The sequence below is a fragment of the Rhinatrema bivittatum genome, chromosome 8 (genome assembly GCF_901001135.1).
Source record: "Rhinatrema bivittatum chromosome 8, aRhiBiv1.1, whole genome shotgun sequence".
Classification (NCBI taxonomy): domain Eukaryota; kingdom Metazoa; phylum Chordata; class Amphibia; order Gymnophiona; family Rhinatrematidae; genus Rhinatrema; species Rhinatrema bivittatum.
The window spans coordinates 151,018,992-151,034,479 of record NC_042622.1 but is presented as its reverse complement, the minus strand read 5'-3'; the positions used below and the strand labels follow the sequence as shown (position 1 = coordinate 151,034,479).

At 43.0% G+C, this 15,488-nt stretch overlaps 1 protein-coding gene across 1 annotated transcript in view; it reads right to left on the bottom strand.

Moving 5' to 3' along the window:
• Nucleotides 1–15,488, bottom strand: part of ACTN3 (actinin alpha 3) — a 137,525-nt gene that overhangs the window by 25,100 nt on the left and 96,937 nt on the right. Inside the window, exons 8-17 of the mRNA XM_029611232.1 lie at nucleotides 14,570–14,655; nucleotides 13,779–13,871; nucleotides 10,194–10,424; nucleotides 9,862–10,009; nucleotides 8,994–9,144; nucleotides 8,037–8,145; nucleotides 7,698–7,838; nucleotides 7,274–7,456; nucleotides 6,872–7,006; nucleotides 73–252 (exon numbers count right to left, since the gene is read on the bottom strand). Of these exons, the coding sequence (XP_029467092.1) occupies nucleotides 73–252; nucleotides 6,872–7,006; nucleotides 7,274–7,456; nucleotides 7,698–7,838; nucleotides 8,037–8,145; nucleotides 8,994–9,144; nucleotides 9,862–10,009; nucleotides 10,194–10,424; nucleotides 13,779–13,871; nucleotides 14,570–14,655 (1,457 nt within the window). The remainder of the gene's footprint in view (nucleotides 1–72; nucleotides 253–6,871; nucleotides 7,007–7,273; nucleotides 7,457–7,697; nucleotides 7,839–8,036; nucleotides 8,146–8,993; nucleotides 9,145–9,861; nucleotides 10,010–10,193; nucleotides 10,425–13,778; nucleotides 13,872–14,569; nucleotides 14,656–15,488) is intronic.

Genomic DNA, 15,488 nt, shown 5'->3' with positions numbered 1-15,488 from the left:
CTATTAATGCTACCATGTAACCACCAGGGCACAGTAAGACCATGTGGTTGAATATGAGAGGCAGTGATTTACCTCCATGCTGTAGCTGGTATGTTTGTTATCAAAGATCAAAGCCTCCTGGATAAGTTGGTGATCTCCCTCCAGTTTGTCAATGTTGGATTTATAATTGATGATGTTCTGTTCATGCTGTTTCAGGTGATTCATCTGGTCCTCCAGAGACCCACTAATATCCACAGATATATGACCAATTTCCTAAAGGAGAGGAGAAAGAACAAGAGAGATAACTTGCTCTGCCTTTTATAATTTGTGCTGCTTTTTTCCCCCTGCAATTTATTCCATTTTGGCTATATAAATTGGCTGCTTTGAAAGTGAACCTTAGTTTATATTCCTTCCCATCCTACCTCACTCCCTTCCATTCACCCTACTTCCTTTTTCTCTTATATACACTCCCCTAATTGTGTGAGTGGCAGATGGACTTTTCTTTCCTGTAAGATTTCTCTTTTCCATAAAGTCATACCTGTGCATAATTTCTCCTTTGTTCTCTGTGGAAGGTGATGATTAGAACTCCTCTGCTGAGTTTTAAAGAAACCTATACTAGAATTTTGGGTTAAATACTTGCTTGGAAATTTCAAACCTTTTCCAAGTAAAAAAATATATTAATTTATAAATTGTCTTTCTTGTTTGTGAACAAAATCAAAGTGCTATGCAAGCAGCAAAACATATCAAACAGAATTCAAACACTGAACAAACAAAACAGCCAACAGCACAGAAGTCCATATTCAAAAATTTATGTGGGTAAAAATGGCTTTTACTCCCATAAATTTTGGACTTTAAAAATATACCTCTTTTATCCAAGTAACTTTGTTGACACAAAGTTTTTGTGCGGATAAAGTTCCCTGGTCAAAATGGAGGTGTGTTGTAGGCAGGATAAAATATTTATCCAGATAGCACCATATTGTGTGCTATCTGGCTTAATTTGTGCAGACAAGTCGGCCCATACAAATAGCAGGCCAAAAATTATCTAACTTTATCTATATATATAATAACACCCAGATATTCAGTGGAAAATGTATGCAGGTAAGTTCTGCTGAATATCTGGATAAAACCCCGCCCACACTCCTCCCCCTTCCCCTAATTTACATTGTACTACCTCGATGTGCCGCTATCGCGATAAGGCCCTAACGTATGCGATACCGGCACATTGCGGTATTTATTGTTTTTTGTGATGTAATTTATTGTTTTATTTTTATGTTTTAATATGCATGTATATGTAACCCCTTTTTTGGAAGTTATTACTTGATTCAGGGCACACAACTAATTTATAGCTTCGGTGCTGCTCCGGCTTACAAATTCCATCCCATGCTTGACTCTTAAGGGGGTTCCTTTTTATGGGGGTAATCTCTCGCTTGTGGCCCAAATGATGCAATGCTGCTCCCAGTGTGTGTGTAGACTATAAGTGCATCTCATGAGGTGAGAGGCTGCAATGAATAGACATGACCAGGCACTGGATGTTAAATAAAAGTTTACTGATTGGTAATCATAAATTAAAGTCCATTGTCCAGAAATGTGAATTTACTCTGACTGATGGTGCATGACTGATTTTCCTTTGTAGGTAGGTGTTTTTTATTCAGATCTCTGGGTAGAGCCTATCGTGATATTTAAATGTGCAAACTCTCCCCGTGGCTATCTGGGAATTTTAGTGGAGGGGTCCCTAACTTTACTGCAAAAATCCTACCTTAGTTCATCTTTTTCCTCGGACACCCAGCCTATCCTGGTCCCTTGCTGTTTGGAGATCTGATTGGGGTCTCTCAATCTTGTTCTTCCCTTCTTTGTTTATTGATATTTCTGGGGGACTTCTCTTGGGGAAAAGTGAGTGGAATCAGGCATGTTCTCAGCACTGCAATCCCAGTGGGGAAAGGGGCATTGAAAAACCTCCCCACTCTGTTCAAGTCCAAAAAATATTTCTTAAAGTTAAACTGGATACATCTTCTGCCTTCACTGCTCTCGCAGCAGATCCATCACTGGTACTTGCCCACCAATATGGTGAAAAATGCCATATTGGTATGGAGACACGTCTTGTTGCCGATTCTGAGTATATACTATCCCCCTGATGCAGGCACTATTGGTGTGCAGAAACGGTGCAATGTTGGGTATAAGTACTCCATCTTTGGACAGACATCGTGGGACACTTTTGGTGAAACTGCTCATTGGTGATAAGTGTTTTGAACCTGGCACACTTGGGGAGACATTGTCGTATGCGATTGATCATTTAAGATTTTCTGAGTGGATTAAGTCCTATGAAGAAGAACCATATAATGAAGAGGTTTAGTGATCCTTGAAAGCTTTGCCCCATGGTGTGTCGCTATGACTATTATCGGAGTTGAACAGTCCAGAAGGAATTTCTCTTCATTGAGGGACAGATTTTGAAAGGCTACGCACGTAACCCAAGAAAATCTGCCCCTGCACGCGCCGAGCCTATTTTGCATAGGCTCGGTGGTGCGCTCAAGCCCCGGGACGCGCGTATGTCCCGGGGCTTGCAAAAAGGGGCGGGGCAGGGGTGGTCCGGGGCAGGGACATGGCTGGAGCTTCCAGGCACAGCGGCCATTTGCCGCTGTGCCCGGGATCGCGGGCCGGCCGTCAGCCGGCACGAGTAAGCTACGCCTGCCCCGGCAGGCGCAACTTACCTGATAAAGGTAAGGAGGGGGTTCTAGATAGGCCCGGGGGCGTGGGTTAGGTAGGGGAAGGGAGGGGAAGGTGGGGGGAGGCGGAGGGGACAAAGGAAAGCTGTGTTGCTCGGCATGCGCAAGTTGCACAATTGTGCACCCCCTTGCGGGCGCCTGGATTTTATAACATGCACGCAGCAGCGCGCGCATGTTATAAAATCGGGCATAGATTTATTCGCGCCGGGTTGTCGTGCCCGCGCACACCTTTTAAAATTTGGCCCTGAGCTGCATCTTACTGTGGACTCTTTTTAACAGTATCTTTTGTAATTTTTGGCTCCATATTACACTTTTTTTGAGGATATTTTACCATCAGTTTGGACAATTTGTTCACCAAATATAATAAGGACAGATTACCATCATTTTGGACATTTTGTTTCCCAAGTTAAGTGCACTTTTTTGGCCTGTGGGCATTTTGATTTTTTAGATGAGTACATATGTATGTGAGTGAGGTGAGTGAGTGAAAGTGATGTATAGTAAGGGGTTGATTGGGGGGGTTCAGAATATGAATCTTATTGGGTCTTTGATTAAAAATAAAATTGTTTAGACATCTTATTGATTAGAGATGCTTTAGTGTGATATTTATTACAGGTTTTGTAAGGTAATATGATTTATGTGAATTTGATAATCATTGAGAAAATAAAAGTTGTTGTTACAGTATTTAACATGTTGTGTGGGGTAACAATTTATGTTGCAAAAGGTATTGTTCTAAGCGAGGTGATATTTATTGATTTGATAGAACAGTCTAAGTGGTCTTGCTTTATATAAAGGTTAAACAACAGGGGAGATAGAGTTGCTTACCTGTAACAGTTGTTCTCCGAGGATAGCAGGATGTCAGTCCTCACACATGGGTGACGTCATCTGACAAAGCTTGGCACAGAACTTTAATTTCAAAGATTCTAGAAGCTTTTAGCATGCACTACTGAGCATATGCAACTGTATTAACCTCCCTGCATCCCAGGCAAGACCCCCTCAGTCGATAATAAAACTAAGACTTGGAAAAAACAATTCCAAAGGGAAGCAGGAGGGAGCCGTTAGAACTGACATCCTGCCATCTTCGGAGAATACCTGTTACAGGTAAGCAGCTCTGCTTTCTCCGAGGACAAGCAGGATGGCAGGTATCACATATGGGTGATGTCCAAGTTACAGGCTGCCACAGACAAAAAAGGGGAAAACTGAACAGTGCCAAATGTATTACTGTTTTGGATGACAAGAGACCAATCTTATATAAACAGACTCTTTCTTTTCTTTTTTTTTTTAAGGCAGCCTGCTACTAGTAAACTGGCTCTTGGAGGGAATAGAGTTGGATTCTACACCTCAAAGAGACTCCCTAGGACACGCTAATTAAAAGTACAGTATCCTACTATTTAACCTCTACCTTGCTTTCCAATTTTTGTTTGGCTGAGTTTCCTGGCTTATATGTCCTGTATAGGGACTTCGGTTCTATGGGACATTTGGCATCTTGGATTTATAAATCCCTCAAGTCTTCTCAATTCTTTGCCCCACTTGGGTTACAATGCTTTTGGTGCTCGGACGGCTCTTATTCTTTTGAAGAGGTTGATTGGTGATATGTTTGGTGTTTATCATTGTGTATATCACTGTCTTCCAGTTTGACCCAATCTTCCTTTTCCATATCTCAGAGGGCATTGTGGACCTCCTAATTGTTGGACCTGCTCACTCCCCAAATTCACTCTGTCACTCATGTTATTTTTTTGTCCCACCGTACCTATTGTTTGGCATTAGGTTTGGAAGGTCATTTCTCGAGTTTTGCGTTTAAATGTTCCACTCACTTACAGTATAGTTATTTTCTGGGGGGCGCTTCCTCCTACCCATCGTAAATTACTGGACTTTTAATTAGTGGTCACGAGCCACTTAATTTTATCTTTCTGGAAGCATAGTGAGTTACTTAATGAGCATTTTTGGTGGAATTCTATTTGTTTATACTGTGTATATGAAAAAGCTGGGGCTATTAAGAATCGTTGTCTAGCTGCCTGGTCGCGGGTGTGGAAACCTTTGGATGATTATTTTGATTCTTTGCAATTATCCAGCTGATGCATGGCTTCAATTTCACTATTGTTTTCTTTACTTCATGAGGTTTTTTTTTCTCTTATTCAGCTATAGTAGCTATATATGTTTTGATTTGTATTATGTATGTTTAGTCTTGATATGTATTCATCAGTCCTTTGTTCTGGACTTTTTTGTTAATAAAAGATTTGAACTTAAAAAGAAAAGTACAGTATCGTGGCAGGAGCCCCTGTGAAAGCAGGGGTGTGGTGTGAGAGCACGGCAAAAACCCATTTTACTACATCAAAACAAACATACGCGCCAATACAGTAAAGTGCGCGTGAGAGCCGGTGCTCCGAGGCAAGCACTCGCTCTCCCGACACGCGCCCAGGCCACTCTCCTGGGCGCACAATTTTGTATTCAAATGAGGGCCCACGGTAATAAGGAAGCGCTAGAGACACTAGCGCGTCCCTAGCGCCTCCTTATTGACAGAAGCGGCGGCTATCAGTGGGTCTGGCAAAATTGAGCGTCCGTCTTCCAACCTGCGAGTTGCGGGCTGAAATTTTTTTTTACGATTTTTAATTTTTTTTAATTTTTGGGGCCTCTGACTTAATATCGCTATGATCCTGCTCCCAGTTATTTGTATCTCCTGTTTCTTGTAATCGCTCCATCGCGACATCTCAGTTCAGTGTAAACCTGTATTTTTTACAGGAACGTCAGTATAAAAAAGTTAAAAATAAATAAATAAATATTAAGTCGGAGGGTGTACAGAAAAGCAGTTTTTTCTGCTTTTCTGTACACTTTCCTGGTGCTGGCCAAAATTAACTCCTGCCTTTGGGCAGGCGTTAATTCCTGAGAGTAAAATGTGCAGCTTGGCTGCGCATTTTACTTTCTGTATGGCGCTGGAATAACTAATAGGCTCATCAACATGCATTTGCCTGTTGCGGGCGCTATTAGTTTTTGGGGGGTTGGACATGAGTTTTTCTCGCGCTATTACCCCTTACTGTATAAGGGGTAATAATAGCGCGTCAAAAACGCGCGTCCAGGTGGGGGCTAATGGTGCGCTCGGCCTGAGCACACCGTACTCTATCGGCCTGATAGTAACAGGAGCTTTTACATGCTCCACTAGACCAAAGCCCTCTGGGACAAAGAAAAAGCACAATTACGAAGAAAAGCAGAGCTCTTGACCTCAGACTGTGCAGGTTCGTTCGATATTGGAAAAACCTGAGTAGACCAACTAGGGCCTAGAGACCAGTATCCGAAAATGAAGAATAGATTGCTTATGCATACCTATGTCTGATGCTCAGGCCCCATTAAAAGAAGTCAAAAAAGGCACCAGGGTCTGTGGCAGACGCCACCTACAGAGGGACCATTAACAAACCCCTGACCTCCTAGGTCAGATGGAATGGAAATAAGAGTGCCATGGCATGTAAAGGCTACTAACCATGGGGTGCACCATGCTGATACTCGGTGACACAGTGGAAAGCTCAGCAGTGAGCCTTGATCAAAGCTCACCTGATATAAGGCATATGCAAGGCAGACTGTTGACTGGCCTACCCCCCATCTGGTGGAATAAACACTGAGTTTACCCAAGTAAAAGGAATTTTATTGGCCATCAATCGCCTGTGAAAATGCAGAATGCATGGCACACAGGATATTGGTAAGACAGAGAAAAGGCACGAAGACCATTTCTGGAAGCCAGAGGTCAAGAGTATGCCTGTGCATACTAAGGCTTCTCCCCTGAAATCCCATCCGAATTCCAGGAGCAGCAAGGATATATAAGAAGAAAGACTCCGGGACTATGGGTACAAGAAGCAGCCTCCAATCGATAGAGGTCGACATTGGGCAGTACTCCACCCGTACCATCTCCATGATGAACAGCCACTCAAGGATCTTCCACTGAGTCTGATTCAGCCAATAGGAACAAATATCTTCTCAGAATACATTTGGTGATTGTGTTATAGGGACACCTCCCTCTTACCTGCTTCCCCCAGTCCCATCCACAATATGGTGAGTCTTCTAAATGTATCTTTCTCACTACTCTCCCACCCATTCTGGCTTAGCATTATAGAGACACTCCTCAATCACTATCTCCTCCCCAATCTAATCCAGGTATAGTGACTCTTATAAACATGCCTCTCTCTCACCTCCATCTTGGACTGAATCCAGGGTCCAATGACATTTGCTTGTGCTGCGAACTGCCGGCGAAGACGCTCATTAGCCTGCTGACGTGCTAGCTCCTCTTGAAGTGTCTGGTCTCGGTGGGGCACCAAATGCTTCACCTGAAAGAGAAGTGGGAGAGGGGTGTGTTAGAGGCACTACAGAACAGAAAAAGGGTGTGACAGACCAAATGACATACAGAAGGGGAGACCTTCTTACCTGCCTATCGCCCACCAGTGTGACTAACTACTCGCACAGAATGGAGGGGAGGGGAGGGGTGACCCCCCCCCCCCACGTGACTGACTGTGTGGTCACTACTAGTAGAAGACAGAAGGAACAGAGATGTTCCCATCCCAGTGACAGGTTTCAGATCTGCGGCTCATACTCACAGAGTCCCATTTGTTAGAGATATCCAAGTGGGTGAGGTTGGTGTAGGGGTTGACGCCAGATAGTTTTATCCCATAGGTCTGAGCTATCTTCTGAATTTCAGCCTGGATTCCTAAGATGGCATTCTTCTCCTTGTCTGCCTCAGGCAGTGTGACCTTAAACTGCTCGTGAGCTGTGATCAGGCTCTGCAAGAGGACAGAAGCAAAAAGAAAAAAATAGCTACCTTTAGAAAATGCAGGGAATGCACACTGCATGGATCTCATCAATACCATGTGTTATCAGTGAAAACATCCCTGTCCTGGATAATCTCGATGATGTTTGTGTGTATAATGAACAACTCACCAGATATTCCTGGATCTTCTCAATGCTGCTATCTGTGAGTGTGTGTGTGTGTGTGAGTGTGTGTTAGCACATCAACTCCCATACCTGGATCTCCTCAATGCTGTGTACTATAAACATGTCTTGCAGATCCTCTGTGGCTCCATCCATCCAATTGTTGAAGGGAGCGGCTCTCTTTGCAAACTCCAAGTACAGTTGGTCAATGGTCTCCAAGAGCTTCTCTACACGCTGATGGAAGGGAAGCATAGGGATGTATTACTCACTTAGTCAGGTCTCCTTCTGGCCAGCAAGGCCACCTTCAGGCATAACCTCTGTCCCCTACAAGATCATCTGCTTTTATTTGTCCTCTTCCCACGGCATGGCCTAGGTCTCCTGTAGGGCCTTCATGCAACACGTCAGTGGATGCCAAATGCCTCGTGCCCTTACCTCGAGGGAGTCTCTCCTTTTCTGGGTCAGTGTGCCCAAGTTGTCCCACTGGTCACAGATTGCCTGGCAGCGGGCATTCACAGAGGAAGCATCATGATAGTCCAACTCACTGTAACATGAAAAGCATGTCAGGATTTCTAACGTATGCCACAATATATTTTGCGGGGCCAAGAGCCACTCCCACCCCCTTAATTTTTTTTTTATTTTTTTTTTATTTAAATTAAGGTCCCTTCTTCTCTGTCATAAATGGAAAGAGAAAGGGGCAAATTTACATCAGGACAAAAATCCCACCATGCTGTTTGCATAACTGCCAGCAGCCTCAGATGATACCTAACATGATATTCATGCTCCTGACAGACAAAACCTGACATTCTGTATGAGCAGGTTGAAAGCTATGTGGCAGAGAATTTTTATCACAGTTCATTTTAATGGGGTAGCAGTGAACACGGAGGGGACATTTTCCCACCAAGGATTAACTCTGATGACACCACAAAACATCCATCAGCAAGCAGAGTACACACCATTATTTGTGGGATTAGTTTGTGACTTTCAAGCTGGGCATTGTAGGGCTTTCTTGTTGCTCCCTCTCCTCCCTTTCCTCACAGCTCTTCCTATCTCTTTCCCACCCTGTTTCTCCCTCCGTTTCCTTAGTTATTTTTCTCTGCTGTCTCCTTATAGTGCTCTCTTTTTGATTGCCCATCTACAGCTTCCGGTATGGATAGTTTTTTTGTTGGTACAATACAAGGCCTAGCCATCACAGTATTGCAAAATATTGTTTTTTCCTAAGCCTCATATGAGTACTGAAGCTATTTCTTTCCCTTTTTCCTTCAGATTTGTCTTCTTCCCTTTTTTCCTTCCAAAATTTGTCTTCTGCTTTTTCTCCTTGTCTTTTCCAAGGAGAGATGGGTACCCACTGCAGAGGGCTTTTGATCTGGCACCACAGTATTGTGCTCTTACTTGAGCTCCTGCGCGATGGCGGCAATCTGCTCCACACGGTCCTGGTGGGCAGCCAGGTCACTCTCAAATGCCTCGTGTTTGCGTATCATGGCCCGGATCTCTGTCAGTGAAGCCGACTCATAGTCCTTCAGGCTCAATATCTCTTCCTTGCCTGCAGGAAAAGATAGGCCTGAGTGGCAGGGAGGAACCCAAAGACAGGGCTGACAGTCAGTATCCACTGGGAAGGATGCCTTGTGAGCAACCCAGACAGGAGGTCCAAACATGTGAGGGTCTCCCAGCGAAAGGAGTCCCTATTGATGAACGTCTCCAAGAGGAGAGCCCTATAGACAGTGGTTATTGGGCATCCATACTCAAAAACCTGAGTGGTAATTTTATCTAGATATTTAGCAACACTTATCTGACTATTAGTGTCACAGAATCTATCCATATAAAGTTACCAGGGCAATTTGGGCCTATTTATTGGGCCAAACTTATCTGGTTAACTTTGTCCAGATAACGACGAATATCAGTGCTGCCTGGACAAAGTGAAAATACACTTTGGGAATCCCCACAGCACTGCTGCTTTTTACCCAGCTATGTTTTGTATGGGCAACAATTAGCCTGGACAAAATTTAGCCAGGGAGCAGGGGAAAATTTCCAAACATTGGGGTTTGTCCGGCTAATTCTATATTAGCCAGAAAAACCCTTTGAATATTGACCTCGTGGTGATCAGGCAGCTTCATTGGCCTGGAAAAATTACTTGGATTCTGATTTGATAGAGATTCCTTAGATTGCTGTCCAAGATTTTCCAGCAGCAAACAGAATAATGTAGTATTGATTGCAAGGCACCATCACATGTTATGAGAGCTGCCTCCCCTCATGTAAATACCTCGTGTCCAGGACTCGTGCAGAAAGGCTTTCTGTTTAAACTTCTCGGCCAGGTGGTCCAAGCGTTCAAGCCTCCTGATCTCGGTCAGCAGCCATTCCTCATAGCCCTTTTCCACCTGCTCCAGGCCTTTCCAAGCATTAGCAATGTCCTACACAAAAAGAGAGAGAAAGCAGTATTTCATGAATTCACCACAGTGCAAGTGTACCAAACCCTAGTAAATCCCCTTTCATGAAAAGGGCCTTTTATGTATCCAAGGCCCAGGAAAATCTCTGTTACCATAGACAGCATGTGTTTCTGAGATCTTGCAGTGCTAGGGCCAGCCACTTACTCACCGAGACCATCTTGCCCTCGGAGGGCATGAAGGCAGGCCTGTTGCTGAGCCTCAGCTTGGTTTGCAAGGTGTTGAAGTTAATCTCCAGCTGGCACTTCTCCTGCACACGAGGTGGTTTGTGCACACGTCGGTAGTCCCGGAAATCCTCTAATTTCTTCTGCATGGCACTCATTGTTTTCTCAGGTGTGCGGTTCTCCAGCCAGGGAATAGTACGACGGATCCATTCCAGCAGCTGCAATCAATGAAAGGCCAGGGGCAGGTTAAGAATGCGGGAGAGTGAACAGAAAGGCTGGTATCACATACGAGAACCATCGTATTCTTTTAGCATGCATGGCACAGGACTCTTGCCGATCTGCCCTCACACTGGCCAAGCAGTAGATGCTGACTTTTTTTTGGCTGCAGTACTTTCCTGTCAACACTAAGAAAAGCTCCCTGTGTGCACCAGCACTCAGTCTGGGGCACAGGATATAAAGCACAATCCAGTGGAAATCTTTGCTAGAGGCTCAGCTAGAATATTTCCTAGCCATTAATGAACACAAAATGGCTCACATCCAAATATTAAAATCCACAACTGCACACTGCAATAATGGAATGTCACAGCTGGAACTGGAAATAAAAACCTTCTGGCCTACGGAGAGCAGCTCAACAAAGAGTGCCACCTGCTGGCTCACGTGTGGAAGTGTTGCATTTTGCAGTTACCACCAGAGGAGGCTCATTGCACATTCCGCTATCTCAGTGTAACTATGCCAATGCCACAAATGTTTTTTTTATCAGCCTAAACTAAGAGGTTCATAGTAAAAAGATTTCCCCAGGTTTTACATTGTCCCACTTACAAATTTTCAAAGCACACAAATTTAACCCGATAAAAAAGCGGCCAGCTCAGATGCGCCTCTGGAGAAGATTTCAAACTTAAGTGTCTATTTATATAGCTGCGATAAGGGCATAATGTGCGAAAAATAATATTTTATGGGCGATATAATTAAAGTAGGGACAATTAAAGTTGTCCCTGACATCTAATGACCCACAACCCCCAGACCCCCTTAGGAAACATTTTTTAAGATATCCCTGATAGTCTAGAATTAGCCCAGAGCACCCCCCCCCCCCCCCAGACTCTGGGCTGTTTAACGCCATTTTTCAAAATGGTGCTGACTAGCTTTTGACTTGCTTTTGCCCTATAAACTTTCAAACTGGTGTTGAGCGGCCCAGAGACTAAGGGGTGATCTGGGCTGCCTCTAGACTACCAGGGACATCTTCAAAAGGAATGGGGTATTCCGGGGAACAGAGTAGGGGCAGGGATAACATTTAAGTGCATACTTTTGATTTTCAGAAGTTTGCATATAAATGTACATAGATAGAATGGAGCTGGCTGAGACAAGGTCTATTAAAATGGAGCAGTCTCTGCACCAGAAGCCCTATGAGATGAGACTTAAGGACTTATACCTAGAAAACAGAGTAGGAAAGAAGTGATATGATACAGATATTCAGGTACCTCATAGATATAAATAATGCACAAATAGTAAACATTTTTCGGTGGAAGGAAAATTCTAGAACAAAATATCACAATATAAGTTTCAAAAGGGGTAAACTCAAGAGTAACATTAAAAAATATTTCTTTATGAGAGGATAGTGAATGAATTGGATGACCTCCCAGTGGAGATGGTGGAGGCAAAAATATTAGTAGACTTCAAGAGTTGATAGGATAAGGACAGAGGACTCTTAACTGCAAAGAAGTGAAAGGAAAACTGAGACCAACTGGGGGCTATAACATTGCAAAAGGAAGCAAATTGGGCAGACCAGAAGGGCTTCATGGTCCTTATCTACTGTCATATTCTAGATTTCCATGTTACACCTCCATGTAATAATAAATGCCATTCAATCCAAGGCTCGCTACCCAGATTTCTCAAAAAGTCTGCAATCAAACCCATCCTAAAAAAAAATCCCGATGCTGATACTAAAGAAGCAGTAGCCTAGCAGTTAGAGCAGTGTACGGCAAACCAGGGAACCCAGAGTTTAAATCCTATAGCTGCTCCTTGTGGTTTTTGGGCAAGTCACTTTACACTTTACCATGTGTGCAATGAAGGTGGCTGTGCAACCAGGATTGCATCAGTCTCTTTGGGATGACCTAGGTCTTTTGGCAGTATGACTTAATTAGACTCCAATACTGATCCAGGGACTTGGCCAATTGCTATATATAAGGTCAAGAAAGAAATGTTTTCATTGCTGCAAAGCTGACTATATGCACGAGGTTTAGACCATCAAAAAATTGGGCTTGGTGACCCCTCTGGTCTTCATTTATCCTAACGAGCTAAGTTGAATAGGAGTCCATTTGTAAAAGGATCTAGCTGTTAACTTTAGGAGTTAGGCAGCTAGACCTGACATTTTCAAAATGTACTTCAGGCTGGCTAAGTATAACTTCCCATTATCACTGGAGAGCCAGCCTAGTATTCATAAGGATCTAGCACCTAACTACAGAATTCATCAGTTAGATCCCCAAGAATGAAAAATCCCCATCCTCATTGAGCTAATAAACCAGTGACTAGATTTAGCCACTCACAAAGTGGTCATCTTTGGAGGTGGCGTTGAGGAAAGAATTTAGCTAACTAGTATTTATTTTCAGAATACCCAGCTAAGTTTAGGAACTTAACCCTGGAATTTTTACCAACTAGTTTTAGGATTAATTTCAGCTGCAATCTAAGTGGCTAAATTATGGCTCTAAATATAAACAAGCTCTAAATCATGTACACAAATTACTACTATAAGGATGTTTAAAAGTTATTATGAGGACTGTTCCTCGCCTCCCTCATATACTCCATTGTATATTTTACCTTCTCTTCGTGCCCTCTCTTATTTCCTACTCCAAGTTAACATATCCTTGTTATAATGTAACTTTATACTCCTTTCAAATTGTCTCTTGTTATTGGTTGTTTATAGTTACTGCTTGTTCGATGTAAACCGAGTTGATTTTATTTGTATCAAGAAAGTCGGTATATAAAAGCCTTAAATAAATAAAAAATAAATAAATGGCTAAAAATTAACTTAGCTAAACTGAGTACTCAACACTATTTTGATAATCCACTACTAGGCAGCTATATTTAGCTACTTTTACTATAAAGTAGGTTTTCCTAGGGATGTAATTGAGATGAAGGAAAAATCTTAGCCACTTATAGTGAATTTTCCACACTAGCCAGCTAAGTGTAATCTATGTGCAGGAATAGCAGACATAACTATAACTGGTTAGTATTGAAAATTCACTTTAGCCAGCTAAGGTTTTTTGCCATCCTAGTCGCACCCAGGATAGCTGAGTATATTCAGTGGCGTGACAGTGCCACTGAATATACCCTACTAGTTAGCTGGGTATGTTTAACCAGCTAACTAGCTGAGCCGCACAGGGGCTGAAAATGAACCCCAGGAGGTTTATTAAATATAGCTAGCTAACTATACATGAATTTTCAACCACAAACTAACTCATTAGTGTTTGCAAATTCTCCTCAGATCAGCAAGTTATAAAAAAGCCAGCTATTTGTTTGCTTTCTGAGAATCTTTCCCTTAGGTATCAGATGTGCCCCTGGGAGTTTGGATATCTTACCTCACTGGCCAATTTCTCATATTCTTCCATCAGCTTCTCATTCTCCTGGTTCACAGCCAGCACTTTACAGATCCTGTTTGCAGCAGTCTCAGCCTGAGAAGAGAGGAAGTAGGTAATTTCAAGGGGAGAAATAATATCAGAAATTTGGGCTTGTATAATGTCTGTCACCCAAATAGGATCCCAGTACATGCTGTAATAACTGGCAAAACAGACATTCTGCCACCTGTGGGATGGAAAGCCCAGTGGTTCATTTCTGGTATCCATGCTGTAAGATGGCATAGAGGAAAAGTCATGGTGATATTATTAATACCCAGTGTAGAGACATGTAATTTCTTCAAGGTCACACAGAGGGTAGGAGAAAGAGATCCTATCCTAGTTTTACTCTATTACATGCATGGAGATATAGTTTCTATTTCCTTAAGAAAAGCAACAGAAATGACATCACGGTGCATAGACTGTGATAAAACCAGGATTGGATTAATCCATTCTTTTCAACATGGAGCTAAGCATGCAGAGTTGAAGCAGATTTCAGCTGACTACAAATCTACAACAAATGAGTAAGAACTGTCAGAGGTTACCCTAGTCATTAGAGGCTACCCCACTGGATGATCCTGCATGGATCAGTCTATGGCATTGCCACTAGCTGTGCATCAGTGACAAAACATTAGAGCAACTGAAGCACCATGGCTGTGAGTGGGTAAAACACGCGAGGAAGAGGGAGAATCAGCAGAGACAGGTCAACGACATTTCCCCAAGCAGAGACAGAGGCCAACAGCCCTCATCTGAAGTACCTGCTCAGCTCCAGCAAAGGCATGGTAGAAACAAGACACATAAGTCATGATCGCTTTCTCATCAGGCTTTGGGGTGTTTACGATATCTGCAGAGAGAACAAAGGTAGGGTGGCTATTAGTAACAACTATTATCCCCATAGAATGCCTAATAAATTGGATTAGAAATATAGCAAAAGATTTTTCTATACAGTTGAGGTTCTGTATTGGGTCAGTATTTGATTAGTGGGAAGAATATCCCCCAACATTATGGTAGGATGTTGGCTTGGATCAGAGGGAGGAATGCCAATCTCCCAGCATGTGTTAGGAGGCACTCCTTCCTTTGAGCCAGTTCTGATCCAAAGTCCAAGCATAATGTTATGGGGTACTTTTCCCTATGAGCTAGAACTGGCCCAGTGTCCCAGTATGGACCCAATGCACTAAAATTTAACACTTTTACTCTGCACTCACTAATTCTATCTTTAGGAAATGGCAGGTCTCCATTAATGCTGAACACACTGAATTCCATATTCAAAGAGCCTGTAAGCAGCTTAGCTGGATAATTTTGGGGCAGCCTTTCTCCCCCACCTGACTTACCAGCATAACTTTAGCCAGACAGTGCTGATCAGCTAAAGTTTTACCACACCCTGGGAATGTCTCCAACACTGCCTCTTTTCATGCCCACACATAATTTAACCACTCAGCAAGGTGGGAATGTAATTTAAACCCCAAAGGTTTGATGGGCTAATTCCTAAAGTTAGCTGGGCAAATCGTTTGAATATGGATCTCACTGACTTCAGTCTGAGGAGAGGACAGGCCTCTTAATGTTGTATATACTTACTTATTACAGTCAGAATGGACATCAGACATTATCACTAATTCAATGATATTCCTTATCCTCCTGTAAGAGGACTCCCAAATTGCCCCTTACTAGTGTAGTTGC